Genomic DNA, 22,897 nt, shown 5'->3' with positions numbered 1-22,897 from the left:
GAGGAGTCAATAACCCTTTTTTTTTATTATTAATGAACCAATTTCAATGATATTACATACAGTGAATGTTCAATGTTTGGAGATTTTTTTGACTAGGACCAGAAGATTTCATCTTTTAAATGAGCTCAATTTGCCGCCTCGCAAAATCGTTCTCTTTCGATTGTATTGTACATATTGTTAGTTAATGTTTGAGGCTCTAGCGCTGAAATGTCTGCACAGATACTTTGTGTGGACTCAGTTATAATATGTACCTGCAACAAATAAAATAAAGAGAAGTATTCTTGAACATTGTAGCCTATAGGTTGAAATCTATAAATGGCAGGTTTATTCCCTGTAGAGAAATTATATTAAAATATCTTATCTTTCTAAGAGTCATGTTCCTACCATTGGCAGAATAATAATAATAATATGAGTGGAGCTGTGGCATGTCCACAGTTCCACAGGGAACAAGATAAACCATACTTTAAATTAACTTTTGTTTCCATATATATATATATATATATATATATATATATATATATCCGTCAGTTGCAATTTTGTTAAGGGGTAAGAGTTGTTCATTAAATTGTGGATTGGGGATCCAAAGTGTATTTTAGATTTCATAACTAAATTGGAAAATGTCTCCAAGTCAGCTAAATTTTAAGTTTGAACAGGTAAGAAAATAATCAGAAACCCCAAACCATCACAATGAGCTGCTTTGGTGAGGGTACTTAGAGTATGTCCTTAAAGGACCACTATAGGCACCCAGACCACGTCAGCTTAATGAAGTGGTCTGGGTGCCAGGTCCATCAAGGTTTAACCCTTTCTGCTTCAGAGAAACTACTATGTTTACCTATGGGTTAATCCAGCCTCTAGTGGCTGTCTCATTGACAGCCACTAGAGGCGCTTCTCACTGTGATTTTCACAGTGAGAAGATGCCAGCGTCCATAGGAAAGCATTGAGAATGCTTTCCTATGAGAATGGCTGAATTTGCGCGGGGCTCTTGCCGCGCATGCGCATTCAGCCGATCACGGAAGAAGAGGGAGGAGAATCCCAGCACCGAGGGAGCCCGGCGCTGGAAAAGAGATAAGGGATTAACCCCTTCCTCCCCCTTCAGCGCCACGGGAGTGGGACCCTGATAGTGGGGGCACCCTCAGGGCACTATAGTGCCAGGAAAACGAGTTTGTTTTCCTGGCACTATAGTGGTCCTTTAATCACATATAATCTGTATAATGACAGGTCACCAAGTCACAGATTTCTCTAGTGGTAAAGGTAGCTTTTTAAAAATCTGAAACCCACAATTATGGAAACCAGCAATTATGGAAATTGTAAAATTCTAGGCCAATATAGGCTGGAAAAGGCTCTCTTTGCGTTCCAATCTGTTTCAGTGTATCGGTAAGATGCAGCCTTACGCGTTTCGTGAAGATCTGTCACTTCATCAGAGGAGTGAAACAGTTAGGAACGCAAAGAGAGCCAAAGTGGAACGCACGTGGCGAATCTCCCCTTCAGCTACTGGATACACAGGACTCTGCAGCTGTCTGCAAGCCGGCTTTTGACAGTCAGCAACGGCAGAGGATCAAGACTGAGGGTGGTGAGACTCCGGAAAAAGGTTCCCACACTTTTGTGCCGTCTGTGAAACTTGATTTTAAATACTTATTCAATTATATTGATTTTATTTTTAGAATACAATTCCCTTTTTATTTTTGAAAGACATGTTTCTGCATTTTATACTATGAAGACCAACGGCTGGTGTTGGATGGATAACATTGTCGACTTCTAAACTTGACCCGTATGTAGAAAGGTTTTATTATACATTTCTACATTGCTTCACATAGTGGATTACGTTACTATTTATATGTACCATACTATTAAATGTTATTATTAGTGTGTTACTAGACTAATATTGTGCTCCCATTGGCTAGCTTTCCCTGCTGTTTCAATAGAAGGGATTTCAGCCGTACATAAATAGAAGCATACAGCTTAAAAGACTTATTAGGACTGTTCTGCTCATTTATGGGGTTTTAAATAATTAAGGATTGTTACTATTTTCTTTATTTATTGACTTATATACTTCCATTTGGTTTGTGTATATTGAAGATCTGAGTGTTATCATTGCAATTGTTACTAATTCATTGCATAACATTGTTTAGCAGACCTATCACTGCTGCAAATTTCAAATTGTAAACACTGAGGTTTTAAATACACCTATTTTAGAATTGTAAGTGACAGTAGCTATCTCCTGGTTGCAGCAATTTGATTTTTTCTTTTTGCTATTCCTATTCTTTTTATTAACTAAAGGATGCTTGTATTTAAATGTTTGTAGTGCACATTTTAATTTTACTATATTGCTTTTGGCTGTTGGCGAAGTCAGAGTCCATGGACCCTAAGTTGTCCAGAGTCTTTGCTGTTATTAATTCTACATTTACAGGCACTTAAGACAGTGGCGTACATACCGGGTCGCAGGGGTCGCGGCTGCAACCGGGCCCGGCCCACCAGGGGGCCCGGCCGCCCTTGCGACCCGGTATGTACGCACTGGGCCAGCCTCTTCTCCTGGGGGGGCCAGGAGCCGGCCACCTCCGGCCCCCCCCGAGGCTGGCCCTACTTACACCCGGCAGGCAGTCAGGCTGGCCGGTGCGCGATGGAGCACTCTCCCCTGAGTGCTTCCTCTTCAGCTCCCTCGCGCACCGCACTGATACTGGAGCCGGAAGATTACGTCATCTTCCGGCTCCGGTATCATTGCGGTGCGCGAGGGAGCTGAAGAGGAAGCACTCAGGGGAGAGTGCTCCCTCGCACACCAGCCAGCCTGCCTGCCCGCCAGGTGACCGGCCCCCCAGGAGCCCAGCAGCACCACTGGACCCCAGGGAATCCCCTCAGCACTCCAAAAGGTAGGGAGGCTGGGGGGATTAAATAAAAAAAAATGTGTTAGTGTGTGTGTGTTAGTGTTACTCTTAGTGTGTGTGTGTTAGTGTTACTGTGAGTGTTAGTGTGTGTATTAGTGTTACTGTGAGTGTTAGTGTTACTGTGAGTGTTAGTGTGTGTGTTAGTGTTAGTGTGTGTGTTAGTGTGTGTGTTAGTGTTACTGTGAGTGTTAGTGTGTGTGTTAGTGTTACTGTGTGTGTTAGTGTGTGTGTGTGTTAGTGTTACTGTGAGTGTTAGTGTGTGTGTTAGTGTTACTGTGTGTGTTACTGTTACTGTGAGTGTTAGTGTGTGTGTTAGTGTTACTGTGAGTGTTAGTGTGTGTGTTAGTGTGAGTGTCAGTGAGTGTGTGTCTGCTAGTGAGTGTCAGTGAGTGTGTTACTGTGTGTGTCTGTTACTGAGTGTGTTTGTGTTAGTGAGTCTGTTTGATGTCTGTTAGTGAGTGTGTGTTTGTCAGTGAGAGTGTATGTTTTGTAAGTGAATGTGTATGTATGTCTGTCGCTGAGTGTGTCTCTGTCAGTAAATGTGTGTATGCGGCTGTTCGTGAGAGTGTGTGTATGTCTTCAGCACTTACCTTTCTCCAGCGCCGGACCCCCTTGGCGCTGGGGATCCCTCCGCCGCTCAGCTCCGAATGGGCATGCACGGCAAGAGCCGTGCGCGCATTCAAACCGCCCATAGGAAAGCATTAGTCAATGCTTTCCTATGGACGTTCAGTGTCTTAGAATCGCAGAAGCTCCTCTAGCGGCTGTCAGTGAGACAGCCGCTAGAGGCTGGATTAACCCTTTCTCTGAAACTGCTATGCTTTTAGCTGCAGGGTTAAAACTAGAGGGACCTAACACCCAGACCACTTCATTGAGCTGATGTGATCTGGGTGTCTGTAGTGGTCCTTTAACCCCTTAAGGACACATGACATGATTCCCTTTTATTACAGAAGTTTGGTCCTTAAGGGGTTAAGTGTGTGTGCATCTGCATGCACTGGTGTACATACCGCGGTCGCAACCCTGCAACCCCTGCGACCAGGTGCCCGCCGCCATGTGTTGCGGCCCCGGCCTGCGCAGAGTAAGCGTGCGGGGGGGGGGGCCCACGGATCAATTTTCGCACCGGGGCCCCATAGGTCATGTGTACGCCACTGACTTAAGAGGTACATACAACCCTGCATGAGAATTTACAGATGAGTTGCCCAGTCTGAGCAGTACTGTCCCTTTTTTGTTGTTGCTGCACCACCCATTCATTACATAAATATGTCGGGAAATCTGATTTCATTTCTCATATTTGTCTGTAGAATTTTGCGCTATGTTTCCTTGTGAAGATGATTATACAATATATTCTTAAAATTTTTCTTTGTCCCTATGTGCAACATTTCCAGGTATTTGGCAGTTTGTGGAACAGCAGCAGCTATCCACTTTGTCTCCCATGATGCTTAGCAGCTCTCATGGGAGCCATAGATCATAGCAACTGAAAGCCTAAAAGTCTTAGAAGGCCATCCCTGCACAGAACAACAATAAATATTGACACTGACCTGTCCCATTAACACAATCAATTTATTTTGATTGTCCCTTTATCCCCAAAGAGACTCAAACTGCCTAGCGCATGCTTTTGGATTCACCATTTGATTACATACATTACTATTACCTAACTTAATGGCACTTACTTTATTGAATATGGAAGGATGAAATGTTGATTTGATCTTGCCGAGAGTATACCTTGATGTTTGAAAGGTTCTGCAGCTGGTGCTTTAATGTAATATTATCATCTGGTAATGGACAGGGAAGCTCAAAGTGTGGCCTTGATGTTTACAATGCACAGAGCACATTCTAGTTCTGAGAAATCCAACCCTGCAAATTCTTCTACGATTTACAGACTTAAATTATATGAGCTGGAAAATGTAAAATAAATATAGATTATGCAGTAAAAAAATGGCAGAAAAGAATTTGCCAAATAAAATAAACTCTTTGCTGGAAGTATACAGAGAGCTGATATTTTAAGTCGCAGTGTTAAAAATAGCTGCTTTTCTTCCTCTGAGGTCACATGTTAAAGGCTACAGTCAAGCCGTCTGTGGCATTCCAGCTGTTACTGTCTAAAACCGCTGGAAAAGCTATGGGCCAACTTGGCACAGACTGGGCATTGCAATACTCTAGGGGTATGTAAGTGGAATTCTTGGCAAACCAGACTTGTCAAATATCCCCCTTTCTGTACTATGGCGGCAGAATGTATGCTTCAGTGCTATATATATGTGCCCTTTTTTTCAACCCAATGCTTATACAGGCACGAGACATACCAGCTAGCCAACCTGGGCTTCCTTAGTGCTACTAATTACCTTTAATACACTAAAATGGCAGTGAACTGTGCTGAATTATACAATGAATTTTGTAAAAATACCAAGGTTGGCGAAAACAATTAGAATTTTTACAACTCAACTATTTTGAATTTAATATTTGCTTTTCAAGTCAACACAGTTTACTGTTTACAACATGAATCCTGTTACAATTCCTGTCAGCCTTGCCAGAAAATGTGTCATGTGTTATGAAGAAACAATTTGCTAACTCGTTCCAACTTGCTTAAGACTCATACCCACAAGTGAGTGTCAAACGATAGGAGATTTATCTCTGGTAACTGGACTGCTTTAAAACATGCAACATTTTGATTGTCCCAAATTGATGGAGCACCAACCTTTACCACAGTGCTGTTACAAACACTGTGAAATCTAAGCAGTACAACAGTTATATTTTAATAATATACTCAATATGCCATTAACTGTTTTTTTTTATATAGAGTAAGACTTGATGGGTGTAAAATTGTTATTTGTTTTCATTTATTGTTATTTTCACATCAAGGTATTATCACAATCTGGTCCCTAAACACCACATGTATGAATGAAAGATCCTGCTTATGTAGGGGGGGGGGAGGGGGGAGGGGAGATGGCACAAGGCACCGAGCTGCAGCAGTTATGGTGCTTGGACTGTTCCTTTAAAGCCCAGATATCCTAGATATTATCCTGGTGCCTAAAGATATATGTTTTAATATAAGTGTTAGTCTCCTGTTTATCTCAAGCATGCCATTGCAACTCTTAAAGAGAAACGTTCCTCAAAGATAAGGTGACAGGATCCCTTTTTAATGCTACACACCTCTCAAGCAATGTGCCATTTAAGACTGCACATCCTTATAAATGTGTGTGGAGCACAAAGACAGACAAAGCGACATCTCTAAATAGAAACGCTAGAACTTGGCAAATAAAATCTGCAATATCCCTGACAAAGCCAGGCTTTGAAAATGAGATAAAATGTACAAACAAAAAGCATGCAGGATTTGCTGAATAAAGGGATTTATTCACTAAACACCAAATTGTAGAGTATTGAAAAATAGCTGATTTGAGAAAATTCTACAACACAGCTAAAGTCACAGCCTAGCTATTTTAGCCTAAATTTTGCAATGTGTTTATTTTTTGTTAATTCAGGAGACTTTGGCGTTTAGTCTGTGAACATCCAGAAATTCAATTACAAACTTGAAATTCGAAAAATGGAATGAAATAGAAACACAAAAGCATGCAGAACACTGATTATATGGAAGGAAAACAACCTTATCCTTTCAGCTGCTGCCAACATTTCATTACAAATACATAATCTGTCTAACCTGCTGTAGTAATGAGTCAGACGTTCAGACTTTTTATCATTATAATTTGATTGCACGTAATGTTAGTTTTGTCTGTTTTATATTGATATCTAGAAAATGTTTGGTATGTCACCATATATGTTTTTTAACAATAGAACAGAAAAAAGGGAATATTTTTGGAACAAGATGAGGGAAATGCAATTTATTTTTTGTCAATCTTTCTTTTATTGAGGCAATTGGTAAATGGGATGCAGAATAGAGAGAAGGGGATGTACGTTTGTCATACAGGTTGGGTTCATGCTAACACAATGCATCATCTCCTATGAGTGACTGCCTCCTTTTATATTATTCAAGCATTCTATAATATTACTAACAGGTTTAGAGTAATAATAGTAAAGTAGTTAAACATAAGCGAACCATCCAGTGGATTACAACATTTATGTAACATGAGAAGCAATGCATGTTTTATAGAAACTGCGGCTTATCGGCACACCTTATCACGGAACTGCTGCATATCTGCACACCTTTTTGAAATATTGTATGAAGATGTCAGCCGTGTAGCCATGATGTGTGTGGTATAATTTGCTGTGCTGAGTATGCATAGGGTTGAGCTAGTTGCGCTTAAGGTTACAGGTGCGTGGCTTGGGTGTAGTGTGCCATACTTAATAGTGGTATAGTAGCGTGGAGTATAATTTTTTTTTTTTTTTTTTTTTTTAAATTCTTTATTTTTCTGTGCATGAAAATAACAAGCATTTGTAATGTGCCACAACAGCACTCATAGTTTATCTATCAAGATTCTCATGTTGGCACTGAAAAAACTGCACATTTTTCTTTTTGTTATCGTTTGGTACAAGCTATAAACATTGTTAATGTAAACGTAAATTAAGGTAAATCGTAAGCTTATATTTTGCGGCAATAAACAGTAAACCCTGGCTCACCCTGTGGATTAATCATGTTACACTACTAAAGTTAGAGCTGACCCCTGTGTCATGAATGTCAGCTCTTCCGAGGGCAAGTTGAAAACCGAGGAGGACTGAACAGTAAATAGCATTTGCGTATGATCTGTATGAATATGTGCCTGTGAAGGTGGTCTGCCGTTAGAGATATGCTAAGCACTCCAGATTACCCTGTTAAGGCTGCCCGTATCTACTATATGGTGGGTCACTTGTTTATGGTATCACAGGCTGTGTGCGTGGGAGCATGTATGAATAGGGCTTCTGGGCACCCCTTCAGGGACCAGTAGTACAAGTATCAACTAGTAAAATAGGAGAAACGAGGGCTAAAAATAAAAATAAAAGTCATTAATGCCTCTGCCTCAATACACATCAGTCAGTTGCTAGCTCAAATATCACTTATCTCAGAGAGACAGGGCTGGATGTTGATGCAAGACATATTCCACCTCAACTGCAGGAATGTGGTGGTGTTACAGTCCAGGCTGCAGTGTGACAGCGAAGGTCACCCAACTCCTTTAATCGGCAGTGGCATGGCACAAACCGGAAGCTCCCATAGGGCTGCGGTATCACGGGCCAAGAGAGCTTCAGGGACTCCTCCGTTGCTTCCCGGGCCTCCGTGAGTACCTCGGGTGGCGGGGATTTTCCCTTGGTGGCGTGATGGCTGCTCTGCTCCCCTTGCGGTGTCACGGGTAGGTATCTCTGGGTGTCTTCTTGCTGTGGGGACAAGGACCGTCTGAGTGCTGGGTGCGGTTGTGTTTCTCTGTGGGTGTTTGAACCGCGGGTAGGCCGCCCCGGCTCTACAGGTGTGCCTCTTTATTATGCGTCTCGTTGGGCCTTGGATGGAGGTTCTCTGGTTGCGTCGGGGCCCTGGTAGGCGGTGTCGGGTTCGCGGTCTGCGAGCGTTAGGACAGGGCGAAGCCCTCAGTGCCCTTTGCTGCTTCGTGCCGGTCTTTGGTACGGCCGCGTGCCTTGTAGTCGGTCCGCATGCAGGCGAGGCAGCGGGCGGTCGAGGGCTCAGTGTGGTTGTTTGGGACTTTGTCAGTATGGCCCGCCACCGCGCCCAAAAGTGTTCGAAGGCTGCCGCTATGCGGTCTTCGTGGCGGATATCGCTTGTCAGCTGTGCTGGTAGAGGTTGGGCGGCTGGAGTTCCAGGAGCTCGGTCGGCTGCCGCCATCTTGGCATCCGGGTGCGGGTTACTGGAGGCTGTGGACATTCGTAGGGTTCTGTGGCCCTGTGGAGTGTGGACCGGGATTACCCCCGCCGGTCCATAGGGGGGGGAGTAGGGGCCCTTAGGCGTCGAGGTAGCTAGTCGTGGCGGTGGGAGAGCGGCCGTCCCTCCCGCGCTCGCCATGTGACTAGGCCCCGGGCACCTGTCCGGTGAGAATATCAGGTGATGCCGTTTGTGAGGTGTCATTCCGCTCTGCTGAACTTCCAGTTTCGTTTGCTGGCCTTTGTGGCCTGATTAGTCGCTTCTTGGGTCGTGAAAATTGATTAATCGTGTAGCTTAGTGCAGGAGCTCTGGAGTTTCATGTCCTCACGGCTCTGCTGTCAGGCCCCGCCCCGCGTGGAGTATCATAAGGTAGAGTAAAGCACTGCCTGTAACTATAGCGCGAGATTATTAGAGCAGTACTGGGGCGGCGGTTATGACTGTGTGAGCGATATAGATACACATTACTGACCGTCATTTCAAGCTATGGCACAGTGGTTATACAATTGCCTATTATTTAGTTACATGCTAGACAGTGATTTATTAGAGTGTAATTAAACAGGCTTTTATCTAATAGATAGGTCGCAGGCTAGGTAAGATCAGTCAATATGCACCTGAGGTTTGTCCGAAGTCAGTCCATTTGCCTGGCAGCATGAAAGGTGCGTAGAGGGGCTTTGTATGCTGGGTTCAGCCGATTCCCTGTGTATGCTTTTGTGGACAGTCCATTCCCTGCTCGGGTGCATCAGTCTCCCTATCTGGCATGCGGTCCGTCGGGCTGGGCTGCAGATACAGCAAACTGGTTGTCAGCATTTCGTGGCACAGCAAATCCGCGACTCTGCGGCTCCGGGCTGTAACGTGGGCCTTTGCTCTTGGTCTGTGGGTCTTCTTCCTCCGATTGTCAGGATCTCGGGTCTTTCTGGGCTTTGTAGTGGTGGTCATCTGAGAATCTTGGGGTAGGGAGGGTGAACTCGTGCGGTGGGGGCTTCTCCCCAGCTCCAGGCTGTATGTGGGGCCGACACCAAATGACCACAGACTCGGGTGCTTCTCGAGGCCGGGTCTTTCCCTTTGTGGGCGCTGAGGAAGGCCCTGGTGGTCGTCCGCCGCCAGCGGCGCGTGACCTTCCCGCGGTGTGGTCGGTGTTTTGGAGGATGGCTCCTAGTGACCCCCAGCCCAGATGGGCACTCCGCCCTTCGGGGTAAGGCGGCTTTGCCCGGGATCTGCTCCATCCGCCTAGCGACGTCTGTTAACTCCTCCACCTTGTATCGAGTGGGGATTCGTTGGGCCTCCCTTCGCTCCAGTCTCTCCCAGAATTGCCGGAGAAGGGTTTCCAGGTGCTCATGTAAGGGTTGAGATGGTGCAGGCTCAGCCGCGTGGTCTGCAGCCGCCATTTTACTAGCGGCGGTTCGCTTCTTTGATGCATGTCCCTTTCTGTAGCTTTCAACCGCAGTCCTGGTCGGCTTGTGGTACATGCTGGTTGGGACCGGGATAACCCCCACCGGTCTTGGGGGGGGGCCCGATGCTTCGGGTGCCGCTTGTTTCGGTGGGTCAGGAGAGCGGCCGTCTCTCCCCTTCCCTGCTTGGTGTAGGCCCCAAGCCTCTAAACTGGGAGTACTGTGGGTGCTTGAGCGTGCGTGGTGTCCCCCAGTTCCCAAGTCTCCATGGTGCCCGGTGAGGTGAGTAGGGGTCCAGGGTTGGGTGTTTTGCCCCCGGTTTTTAATGAAAATCGGATCCAGGCTCGGGAGCTCATGAAAAGCATGTCTGCACAGCTCCCCGGTCAGGCTCCGCCCCGGGAAATGCAATTTAGTGCCCCGTCCAAGCTCCAAAACTGTATTGTAGGATACAAAGAAGCAAAAAGAAAAGAAAGCACTGTGTGACATGGAACATAGGACGCCATGACAAAATGTAGCTGGTGTGTTGGGGAACCAGAACAATAATTGTGTTGAATGTCAAGGAAACCAGAAGATTGTCTATAAAAATGAGCCAACTTCTAAGTGTCACTTCAAAACCAACATTTTATGAGTTGCAAATCATCAATCTAGTAGTGGCACACATTTAATGCATGTATTCATTGGTGGGATATCTTAAAAGTGTTTGCAAATTATGCAGTTCTTCTGAATTGCATCCTTTGCGAGCCCTCCTCTTCATGCCATGGAAGAGACAGTATCGATACTGAGAAGTAGTCTATCAGAGGCCTGCCAGTTAGAATCCTCTGAAGAACGAGGTATGTGGGGGGAGGGAGGCAGACTCAAGTAGAGTGCGCCTGCTACTTCCGTTAGCTCAGGGGAGCTGACGGATTAGGAAGTAAACCTCCCTGGCTGTCTGATTGACAGGTGGAGGTAGGGAGGGAATCATTAATTAATCATAAAAGTGGCAATTTTTCAAAGATATTTTATAAAGGGCCTTTTAAATGGGATACTCCTCACCCATAAAACACTTTAGCAAGCAGTGCTTTAAAAGTGCTTTATAATGTGTAGTGGCCCTTTAACCCCTTAAGGACCAAACTTCTGGAATAAAAGGGAATCATGACGTGTCACACACGTCATGTGTCCTTAAGGAGTTAAGAAGAGGTAGGCCATTAGGGAGCATTAATAATTATAAAACTATATCTAGTTGTTTAGGAATATGCATATTGCACACAATCTGCAGAAGATGATGAATTTGTGATCAGAACGAATTAAAATTTGGACTTCATCAGCAGCTAACATTAAAGACCAGTTTAAATGGTTGAATGCGTTTTGGAATCAAACGGCTTTAAATATGCCCTTAAACAAACTCGATGAGCACCAAAACAACTTCATCAAAATTAAGTTGTTATGGTTCCCAGAGGTTACTATGGCTTTCTTACCTGAAGGGGTTAAATCATTCTAGAACTTGTTACTAACCATAAAGACATTGAACCTTTCTAGAAACAATGAACAGGACCAGAAATTTAAGAAGTCAAGGGTATAGGGTAGGCAACTTTTGACACTGCAGATATTGTGGACTACATCTCCCACAATGATCTTGCAGCCATAATGTTGGCAATGCATCAGTGAAGATGTAGTCCACAATATCTTGAGTACCAATGGTTGTCTAGCCCTGGTATAGGGTTAGAACCACAGTCAAACTCTGAATCATTGCCTATGTAAAGACAATTTGCGGTGGTGCTTTGAACTCAATAACAATTGAAAAAAAGAGTAATAGCAATAAGATTGTTTGCTTATTTATTGCTGTAAGGGAATTATTTCCAGAAATCCCTTTTATTCCCATAAATTAATTATACAGTCCAAACAACAATTAAGGAGATTTGTCTTACTGTCTAACAAAGAGTTGTACTTAATGAAGACAGGACTCGGTAACATTTTCAGTTGTGTGGTGTAACGTTCAACCACAACTTCCAGATTGCAATAATTTGGATAGAGAGTCTATCCAAATCGTCTCTTTTAGCCTAAATTTAGCAACTTTTTTTTTTTAAATATAAAAATAAATTGATCTTTAAATTCTCTGTTTAATAAAGGTCAGTATTCTGAACGGCAAGCACTATTTATTTAGTTTCATGTGCAAATGAATGTATAGATTTTTCTAAATCTCCCTGCAGGTCTGTGTCTGCTATCCAGATTTAAAATCTGTGTACTCATCTCACTGCATACCTCATCTATTATGTCATGCAGGTCTCAAGACCAAAGATTACTGGGAGACAATGGGGACATGTAGTTTTCAAAAGAGTCTAGCCTGCGTTCCTCATTTATTTATAATATACGATAAAGTGATGAGTTAACATTGTATCATGTCAGTAGAGTAGTCATGAATAATACCAGATTATTTCATTAGAACAGGCTTATTCTGCTTTTTATATTTCCTATATGACATGGAGGATTTATTGTATTATTACTCAATGGTATGATACACAGTCAGTTGAACATGGGATGAGTAGACCCTTTCAGTAATTAAATCATTGGGTTCAATGGATATTACTGCAGTTATAGCACTAACCAGTGAGCTGTCGCTCTATACTTTATCATACAATGCTCGGGTTGGCCTAGTGTTTGACCTGTGATGTCTGAGTTCCTGTATCTGTCTGACTCATTTCAAATACGGTAAATCTGGCATTTTCAGTGAGTCCTTATAAATATATGCCTAAAATCTATACGCAGATTAATTTTGAAACAAAATGTACTTTAAAATTTTAATTCTCTACATTAAAATAAATCCTGAAATCTGTAAATGTTTGGAGGAGGTATGTTTCTGGAATTTAATCTGCATTGTGCGAGCCAAGTTGTCAGCAAACATATCCGTTAAATTGTCGAAATGGTTTGAGACTAACCTTTGCAAACCTATTTATAGTAAAGTGAATCTGAAAGTCTGTTCATGGCAGGACTGTATAAATGTGTTTCCCTAAACAACATCACAAATGTCAAGATTACTGCCAAACACTGTTTGAAAGAGATATCTTTTTGCTTTAGTACATGGCCTATGTTATCTCTCCGACACATTCTTAGCACAAGGATGTGGTTAAGCCATCCGGAAGCAGCTGAGTTGACAGCTGGAAATAGCGCTTCCAGTCAAGATTAAAGCTTCTTAATGCATCCTAGCCATCGTGAGTACAAATTAGGGGTATATTCACTAAACTGCAAGTTGACGTGAGTCGAGAACCAACTTTCCTAATTACACAATTCTTCAGACTAAACTTGCAGCGTTTGAAAGCTTTCCTAAATTTGCTGAATTATTATATCCTGTATAAGGAATGGCAAGATGCTCCATCAACAGAAAATTTTATATCAGACATCAATCAGAGTCTGAGATTTTCTGGGTACATTCCAGCTTTCCTCTGTGATGTAAAGAAGTCAGGGTTCTTTTTTTTATTTTTATTATCATTATGTACAAAGCTCTAACATATTCTGCAAAGCAGTACAACAGGTAGACTAACAAAAAGTTAGGCGTGTTAGGCATACAGGAACACCCTTCTAAGTCTCTAATGCCTAGTTATGGAGAAATCTTCTACTCATCATTTATTTAAAAACTGATTAAATGTTTTAAGAATAAGTTACACAAGATATAGGCAGTTTTGAAATAGCTATTTCATGGTGCATAAGCATTTCCTCATAACAGGAGAGGTTGAATCACCTGTGGGAGATATTTATATTTTTAAAGGGGGACTGTCATTCATTTGCTTACCCATAAGACCATTGATTATACCAGAGTACAATGTAAGAGGGATACTAAAGGCACCCAGACCACTAGGTATTAATGAAGTTGTCTGGGTGCAGTGCCTGTGTCTGTACCCAGGTAGTGTTTACATTGCATTTTTAACTTGAGTCGATTATAGATCAATTATAAATTATATAGATCAATCAGGGCCGTCTTTGTTATTGATTGGACCCTGGGCCCACCTCCTCCCTTGTGTGCAATCATGCCCTCCTCCCTTGCATGCAACCACGCCATCCACCCCAATGCAGTGGTGGAACTAAAGTAAAGAGGTACAATAATTTTTTGGGGCCCCCCTATTGCAAGGGTGACAAAAAGGTATATCACCATCTGTCGTGCAACTCCAACAATGCATTGACAACTGGGGATCTACCATACACCCATGTTTGCAGGTTTGTATTTAGCGCTGAGCAGTGTTTGTGTGTTTGAATGTAAGTATGTTTTTGTATGGAGTATGTTTGTGTAAATGTAGGGATGTGCTTTTGTGTAGTGTTTGAATGCAAGCATGTATTTCTGTGTAGTGTTGGTTTTTGAATGCAGGGGTGTGTTTATATATAATTTTGATGTTTAACACAGATGTATGTTTGTATGTAGTGTTGGTGTTTGAATGCAGGGGTGTATTTGTGTTTTGTGTTGGCGTGTGAATGCTGAGATGTATGCACATATACACACACACTAAAACACATGCAGATACACAGATATACACACTGACACACATGCAGTTATACAGACACATATACACACACTGACACACAGATAGTCACACAGATACACAACCTGACACACATGCAGATACACAGACACACATGCAGATACACCCACACACACACAGATACACATACAGCTACACGAAAATACACAATGACAACATACATACACACAGATACACATACACACACTGACACACTTGCAGATGTACACACAGACTACATACAGATACACACACATATATACACACTGAGACATACACACAGATACACAGACACACACACAGACTACATACAGATACACACACATATATATACACTGAAACATACATACAGATACACAGACACATATAGCGACAATGCTGACACACACAGATATACGTTGACAGACATACTTATACAGACAGACACATACTAAAACACACAGACATACTGAAAGACATGCTGACACATTCACCGACACAAACATACACTGATATACTGACACATACAGACATACAGCGCTACGGAATCTGATGGCGCTATATAAATAATAAAATAATAATAATACAGATACAGACATGCACACACTCACATACACACACACACTGACAGGCATACTGACAAACACACAGACACATACACTGACAGCCATACCGACACACACACACATACTGACAAGCATATTGACACACATTCACAGACATACTGGCACACACACACACTGAGAGACACACATATACTGACATACATACATACATATACTGACAGACATTCACAGACACAAACTGACAGACATACTGACACACACATATACTGACAGACATTGACATACATTCACTGACACACACACACTGACAGACATTCACAGACAAACACACACATGCTGACACACACAGACAAACATATTGGCACACTGACAGACATACTGACATACAGACATATACTGATAGACATTCACAGACATGCACACAAACTGACAGACACAGGCAAAATGTACACTTTTAAGCCCACCCTCCATTTTTCTACCTTGGAGAGTTGTGGCTGAAGCTGCTGGGAGTTGGGGTTTGCTCTTCCGGCCTGACCTCCTCCTCTCTGCCTCCTCTGTCTCTCCCACATGGCTCATCTCTTTGTGGGAGGAAGTGACTCGTGGCTGTCACTTCCTCCCATGTTGCCGAAAAGCAAGAGGGCCCGGCCGCGCTGTTAAAACGCCACAGCGCCCGGTAGGGCCCCTGCTAACACAAGCCCACCGGTTGGCCCTTAGTGCATGGGCCTCCCGGTGAGCCTCCTTATCGTGCGGGTCCCCGGCAGCACTGGTGGGCCCAAGGAGGGAGAAAAAACGGGTCGAGGGCAGCGGGGCCCACAGGGCAGCTGCTTTGGGGCCCCCAGGAGTTACTGGGCCCGGGGCAGCTGCCCCGTTTGCTCCGCGTTAAAGACGGTCCTGAGATCAATAGATCAATGCATGCACACTAGCCTCCCAGTACCACCCTACGGGAAAGCATTGGATTGGCTGAGCTCATCATTGATGATCTCAAAAAGGGGGAGAGAGACGAGTGGCGAGGACTGAAAGGTAAGCAATACTCACATTCAAACTTTCACACCGGGGTGAGGGGACACAGATAGGTAGAAGGACACTATATAGTGTTAAAAGTACACGTTTGTATTCCAAATGCAATATTCCTTTAACTGTTGAAAAAATTAACAAAAATCATAGTCTATTGATATAAACCAGTACCCATGGTACTGTCTTAATATCTCCTCTTATTAGAAGAAACAAAAACGTAAGCAATAAAAAACAATACTCTTGGGACACATGAAAGCAATAGACAACGAAAACAACGCACTTTCACTGTAAGATGTCATCTTGCACTGGGTCTTATAAACAAAGAGACAGCCATCAAACTCTGACCTCAGCGGGATAACTGAGGCAGAATGCAATCTAATTTTTTCAAGTCATGAGAGGTTAAGTAACTTGTTCAAGCAACTGATCAAATATTAACCATAAATCCAAAAGACAAGGAATTGCTTATTGCAAGACTTATTGGTCTGTGTTTTATAGCTAAAAAGAGACTTGTCATGATTTTTTTTATATCTTAAAACTGTTTAATGGATAGATCCTTCTGTATCCAGGTCTTTTGTTGAAGCTTTTTTGTTTTTTTGTTGTGATAGTGAGTACAGATCATCATCAAACGCCACAACAGTGTACACAGATACATACAAGCTAAACAGTGGCATGAAAATGTGCAAATTTTTTGTTTTATGAACAGGCTTAACATAACTGACATAACTCTCAGTAGTGAGTACCGTAGGTTGTCAGTCAAGATGAGGGAGACATGCAGACGGTTCAATGGTAAGTTAATTAAAGTAAAACATGTATAAGTTTGAGGTAAAACATAAGAGGGTGCATGAGCATTACAAGATATGACAAGTGTTATGAGTGTTGCACATTTTTATTTTGTATAACAAGCAAGTTTTCAAGCTAAACAGAACTTTGCATGAGAAGACAACACATGCATAGGGTAGCATAACACTTATTATATGACTGTTGTCTGGAGAGAGACTCCACCCCGTAGGGCTCCGTGTGATAGGCGTGAGAGTGAAATTAGGATGGGGAAGCAGGCTACTGCATCATGGTAGTGAGCATGGAGCAGCACACTTGGGCATTCCTGGTGTCCCGGATAGTGGTGCTAATTAGCAAGCCTAGTGGGGTAAGTCCGGATAGTGGTGCTAATTAGCAAGCCTAGTGGGGTAAGTACCAGTGAGAGAGTACCTTGATGGAATATCAGATGTTGGGGGGCAGTCAGCATTCTATGGGGTGTTGCCGTCTGGCTGGGAGCTCTGCTGCCTGTCTTGCGTGCGCCTCGCTTCAGCAGATGGGTATGTACTGCCATCTTCCAGCGCTGGCGGTGCGGTCCTTGCCGTTTGATGCGTGCCCCAACAGGTCCCAGAGGCACGTGTCTGTCGTAGGGGTTCCGAGGTATTTGTGCAGGTGGTTGAGACTTTGGAGGTCGTGTGACAGGCAGTAGCCACTTAACAACATACATAAGGAACTGCACTCAATCCCATCAATCTGAGCCTGGGTGCAACTAAACCATAACCAAGCACCAGGTTCCAATGGTAATGGTATACAATACAAAAATGGTTTGTTCAGGCACTCCAAGCTTGACAAAGACTGCAAGGTCGAAACGTTGCTGTGGGTTCTAATAAAATTGCCTGTTCTGAACCATGGAGTGCTTGATGATGATATAAATGCAAATAAAAGATTTTTAGCCATTTTCCGGAAACTGTTAACCCTTTTTTTTATCAACTCAGGGTTATTCACAAATGTGAATTTTGGAAAGTGAAAGTAATTTTCTGAATGATTTCAAATATTTGGCAATAATAGCCAAACTATAAACATTCTACAAGTACGCCGAATTTACAGTTTAGCTAATTTGGCCTAAAAGGTTAAATTCACTCTGCATTCTATATAAATCCCACTTCAGTGAAAAACACCATCTATGTCAAACAGGCAGTTAAGCCACCTGCAACTTTGCAAGTCTAAGCAGAAAAAATATTTGACTCACTTCCCTGACGGTCCCATGCCTTCACCCAGCTATCAATGTTTTGCATCTCCACGGACTGTAAATTATGTAAGCTTACACATTATAGCACACACAGGGCTATTCACTGAATTGAAATTTGTCAGTGAGAAACATGTGTGGACCATTGCTTGGTTAACTTGGCTTTTTCAATAACAGGAGAATGCTCCAAAAATCCTCTTTAACGTTATCTTTATTCTTCGTCTGTGGGGAACGAACAACTAAATTGTGAAATAAGAAAAATAAATCTACTTTTTTCCTCCAAGATATTTTATTCAACATTTGAATACAGTTTTTATTTCACTACAAATAACAGTTTAGTGGATAATATATATATAACCTAATTATGTATATTAGAATGTAGAATGTCCCAGAGTTATTAACAGCTTGTTTCCTTCTCCGCAGGTTGCGGTAAAGTCCATTCAGAAAGACAAGATCACTGATGAGCTGGACAGAATCCATCTCCAGAAAGAAATTGAAATCACAGCGCTGCTAAGACATGAACATATTATACAGGTCTTCGAAGGTCAGTCTGCAGCCTCAGGCATGTGTCACAAAGCATAGCAATAGCAGAGGATTCCCTACAATAAACAAGTCCTCTGTTCTACACAGTTTAATATTTTGTCTGTCATAAAAACACTTCAATATAGGTCTTGTAGGTTGGGATTTGCTGGAGTGATGAGAAACGTGTGTTAGGAGATCAATGGTTTAAAGATCTCCTAAAGGTATTTTCTGCGCATTTTTATTGCTGGTACTAAAGTAATGTCACTCCAACCATGTTCAGTTTTTATGTTGGGACATATACACATACAACCCTGCCTGCAGTCACTACGAAATGAAATAGCAAGAACCACCGATGTCAAAAAAGATAAGGTGGTTCTGCACAAGATTACATTTAAGGACCCTGCAGGTGACATAAAAACATAAGCATAAAAAATATAAATTAAGCTATTTGCACGAGTGGCACAATCCAGTCCACTGCTATGATTTTTTAGCCATCTGGGCACATTCATGTTTTCTCATGAATTAAGCATGTGACAGAAAGCTATGAGTATGTGTGCATGGTACAATTAAAACCCTTGAAGCCATTCGCAGCTGTATTATTGCATTTAGTGAAAAGTTTTCAGTTTGGGGTAGGTTGGAGGGGCATAAGAGGCAAGTAAAAGCTGAGCTGCATTTACATCTCAAGTACCTGAACAGATGGATTTTCTTGTGCGCCCCCTAACTCCTCACAAGAATACTGAGATCTGTGTCACTTACTCCACAGAGTGGAGATAATCTTAATTTAAATGTCTACATCCCATACCTCCCCATATAAATGAATTACAATTTAAACTCATCACAAAGAGTGTCCCTCAGTTCAAAGAAAGCAACAAGAAAATATAAATAAAACAATAAATGCACCTTTTTAGTTTAGCAAATGAGCCCTAAGCACAAAGGTGCCCAAAATGTAGATCCCCAGATGTTTCAAAACTACAGCTGCCATGGTGCTTTTTCGTTGTAAAGCATTCTAAAGGCATGCAAAGCGTTATGGTAGTTGCAGTTCTCCAACATCTGGGGATCTACATTTTCGGCACCCGGCAGCTGCCTATTGGGAAATCTGGCGGTGGAGGTAAGGGCTTGAATACGAATTAAACCATTTTTTTTTTTAAATGGTAAAAAAAACTGAGGTAAATTACTTGAAATATAACCTGCACAACTGATGTATATTATTACCAGAACAGCTTTAAAATAACTTGGATACATGCCTGCAGAAAGTCTCATTTTGTACTGCCAGATACTTTGAAAAAATAAACAGAAAACTCATAAATAGAATTTAACAGAAGGCAAATTATTTTAAAAAAAAATCTTGGTTAGGCTAACCTGCCCCACTGGTCTTTTCTAAGAGTAAACAATTTATTTCTTCTCTGAATGATTGGCTATTGTGATCAGTGTGGCTACCAAAGCTGTACTTTGGAATTGTTTCCATCATATTATTAGATACTTTGAAGTAGATTCTGTAGCACTTCTAATGAAAAGCTACTTTTACTCAGAAGAAAGCTATGTTGTTTCTGTTTGAGCAAAATAAAACATAAGTGCTTTTTGGCAAAGAACAAAGATTGAAGAAACACTCCAAAATGGGTATACCACATATTTTGAATGCATTATATATATATCTACTATGTTATATATATTTTAGAGGGTCATGATTAATAATGACCACGAAATATTGTGTATAAGATCAAAGAATGATGACAACAGGGCTAAAATTAATTTGAAGAAGATTCATCGGGTTCAGGTGCACAAATATCTAATAGATCAAACATGGAGGAAGTGACTATTGCCAGGTAGACCCCAGGTAGGAAGTCTAATCGTTATAAAATCGGTTGACTACTGACATTGGGGGTGCCAAAACACTCCTGGCACCATAAGCACTACTGAGCGCTTGTAAATTAGTTACAGAAAATAGGCTGGGTGCCACATATTTCCAGTGAACTGTTCTTGTTGAAATTATTTTCCAGCATATTATACTGAAAATATAACAGCATTTAAATTCTAGCAGCATTATTATGTATTTTACATTCCCATAAAATTCAATTTTTTTTTGTTTCCACGTTGGCAGTTTTCGAGAGCAGAGATAAAATAATTATTGTCATGGAGTATGCCAGCAATGGGGAACTTTATGATTTCATAAATAATAAGCACCAGATATCGGAAAGCGAGGCCCGTGGGATCTTCAGACAAATTGTCTCTGCTGTTCACTACTGTCACAAGGTAAGTTGGCATGCCAACTCTCTGTGCCTCTTCATGTTTTTGGTGTCATACCGTTTGTTTGCTTTCACAATTACTGATAAAATAATGGCTCCAAATATTGTTAGATAAACTTTCCAAATTATGTAACATTTTTGGATAAACGTTTAAATGAATTTTTGAACATATTAAAATATTCAAAACATACTTAATTTAAAAAAACTAAACAAACATCAATATATAAAAAAAATCAAAATATTTAAAAATTATATATTTTAAGTAATATTATATAATTTTAAAAGATTATTCAAAAATATTAAATCATTTGGAAAGCCTATCCAACAATATTACATTGAAGGCAATATTAGGTTCAACACTGTTTAAAGATGTGTTTTTTTCAATTCTGTCTTTTAATGTGATAATGTATAGATATTGTCCCTTTTTGTCAGGAAATGTTTATATATCTCAGAGAACATTGATTTCCAAGTACAGCAAAACTATAACTTCCCAAATTATGAATTATGTACAGTCTCTCTCTAAATTAGAATTGAAATATACTTCACTGCTCTATAGACTAGACTGTATAATTTATTTTCTTCAATTACAACCAAGTGACAGTAACTGGTGGCTTGATGTCACTTTAGTTGTCATTTTTAAAAGAAACTATTAATTGATTGTGATTAACCCAGTGTCCTTACAAGAGAAGGGTTAAGATCCTATGGGGTCCTAGACAGGTTACCAGTTTGGGCTCATCCTTCTTTCTTCAGAAAGGGATGGTTAACGATATTAAGCAAATTCATGGTCCCATGACCCCTGTCTAACCCATGGACCTTAAGCAGTCAACTTATGGTTAATCCAGCTCTGGTCCCTATGCTCCATTTAATTGTGAGCCCTCAATACTGTCCAATGTGCAAATCCGTGACTGACTAAACCTAAAAAGCAGTCCGAGAGCCAAATAAGTTAAAACAAAAAAAAAACTACTTTGCTGAATTGGCATGTGGTAATCATCCTAAGAATTTTTTGCTGACCGATCACACGCTTAAAAAGAACTTGGGATTCATCCATACACTCTGTAATAGCCTTAAAAGTAACAGTGTTTACACAAAAACATTTAAATGTATTCAGTACTTACAATTGGTCTGGTCTAAAGATAATTTATGTTCTAAATATCTGTCTACTACTAAAAATAAATTTAAAATAAATTTAAAATAAATATCTTGTCTAGATTTAAGAACTGTATAAGAGATATGTTAATCTTGAAATTAAATACTGGATATTTATTATGAGCATAAATTCACCAAAGTTTTTCTAATGATGTAGAAACCTAACGTGGTAATGGCAATATTTCAAGACATTGCATTTAAAACAAACCCGAAATGCAATTTAAAGTATGTTCATGATTTTAGAATGACAAAATATCACTGTCTCTCCAAACGTAAGCTTTCAACTATTTGTAGATGTTTGCTTTTAAAATCATAGATTAAAACAATAGCAAAGGAAGATGCTTTGAGAAAATTATAAAAAGCCTGTTCCCTAGAGCAAGTTGCAATAAGTCTAAAAATACCTGAAAAAGATGAAAACAAAAAGATATTTAATAAATATGAAACTTTAAAAGGGAAGTCATTTATTAAAGTCAACTGATTAAGGCCATATTTTGAATAGTTGTTTGGTTTGCTGCTTTTAGCCAATTAGATCTGTGAATCAAATGGCAGGAACATGTGCTGCAAAATATAGAGATATTAGTATTTTCTCATTAGCACATTTTCCGCCATTTTGGTTTGTATGAATTTTTTTCCTGAAACAGATGCATGGACAAAATTCCTCCGAATCGAAATGGCACAAAAATATATTTTCTTTGGACAAGTTAATTTGGATGAACCAAGACTTTTTGCAAAGTCTAATGTTTTACAAATATGTATATGTGAAATGTGAAATGTAGAAATCCACACCTCTTTATCCTATAAATGGGCTTGACACCATAGTTGTGAAAACGCTATTCACCCTGGCTTTATGTGATAATGACTATGCCCCTTTGACACTGTCAAAAAGGGA

At 41.1% G+C, this 22,897-nt stretch overlaps 1 protein-coding gene across 1 annotated transcript in view; it reads left to right on the top strand.

Annotated features, from left to right (window-relative positions):
• LOC134568841 (NUAK family SNF1-like kinase 1) overlaps positions 1-22,897 on the top strand; it is a 39,381-nt gene that overhangs the window by 1,859 nt on the left and 14,625 nt on the right. Inside the window, exons 2-3 of the mRNA XM_063427528.1 lie at positions 18,521-18,641; positions 20,718-20,869. Coding sequence (XP_063283598.1) covers positions 18,521-18,641; positions 20,718-20,869 — 273 coding nt within the window. The remainder of the gene's footprint in view (positions 1-18,520; positions 18,642-20,717; positions 20,870-22,897) is intronic.

The sequence above is a fragment of the Pelobates fuscus genome, chromosome 7 (assembly GCF_036172605.1).
Source record: "Pelobates fuscus isolate aPelFus1 chromosome 7, aPelFus1.pri, whole genome shotgun sequence".
NCBI classification, from domain to species: Eukaryota; Metazoa; Chordata; class Amphibia; order Anura; family Pelobatidae; genus Pelobates; species Pelobates fuscus.
Note: the sequence above shows the minus strand (reverse complement) of the source record. Positions and strands in the feature narration are given on the sequence as shown.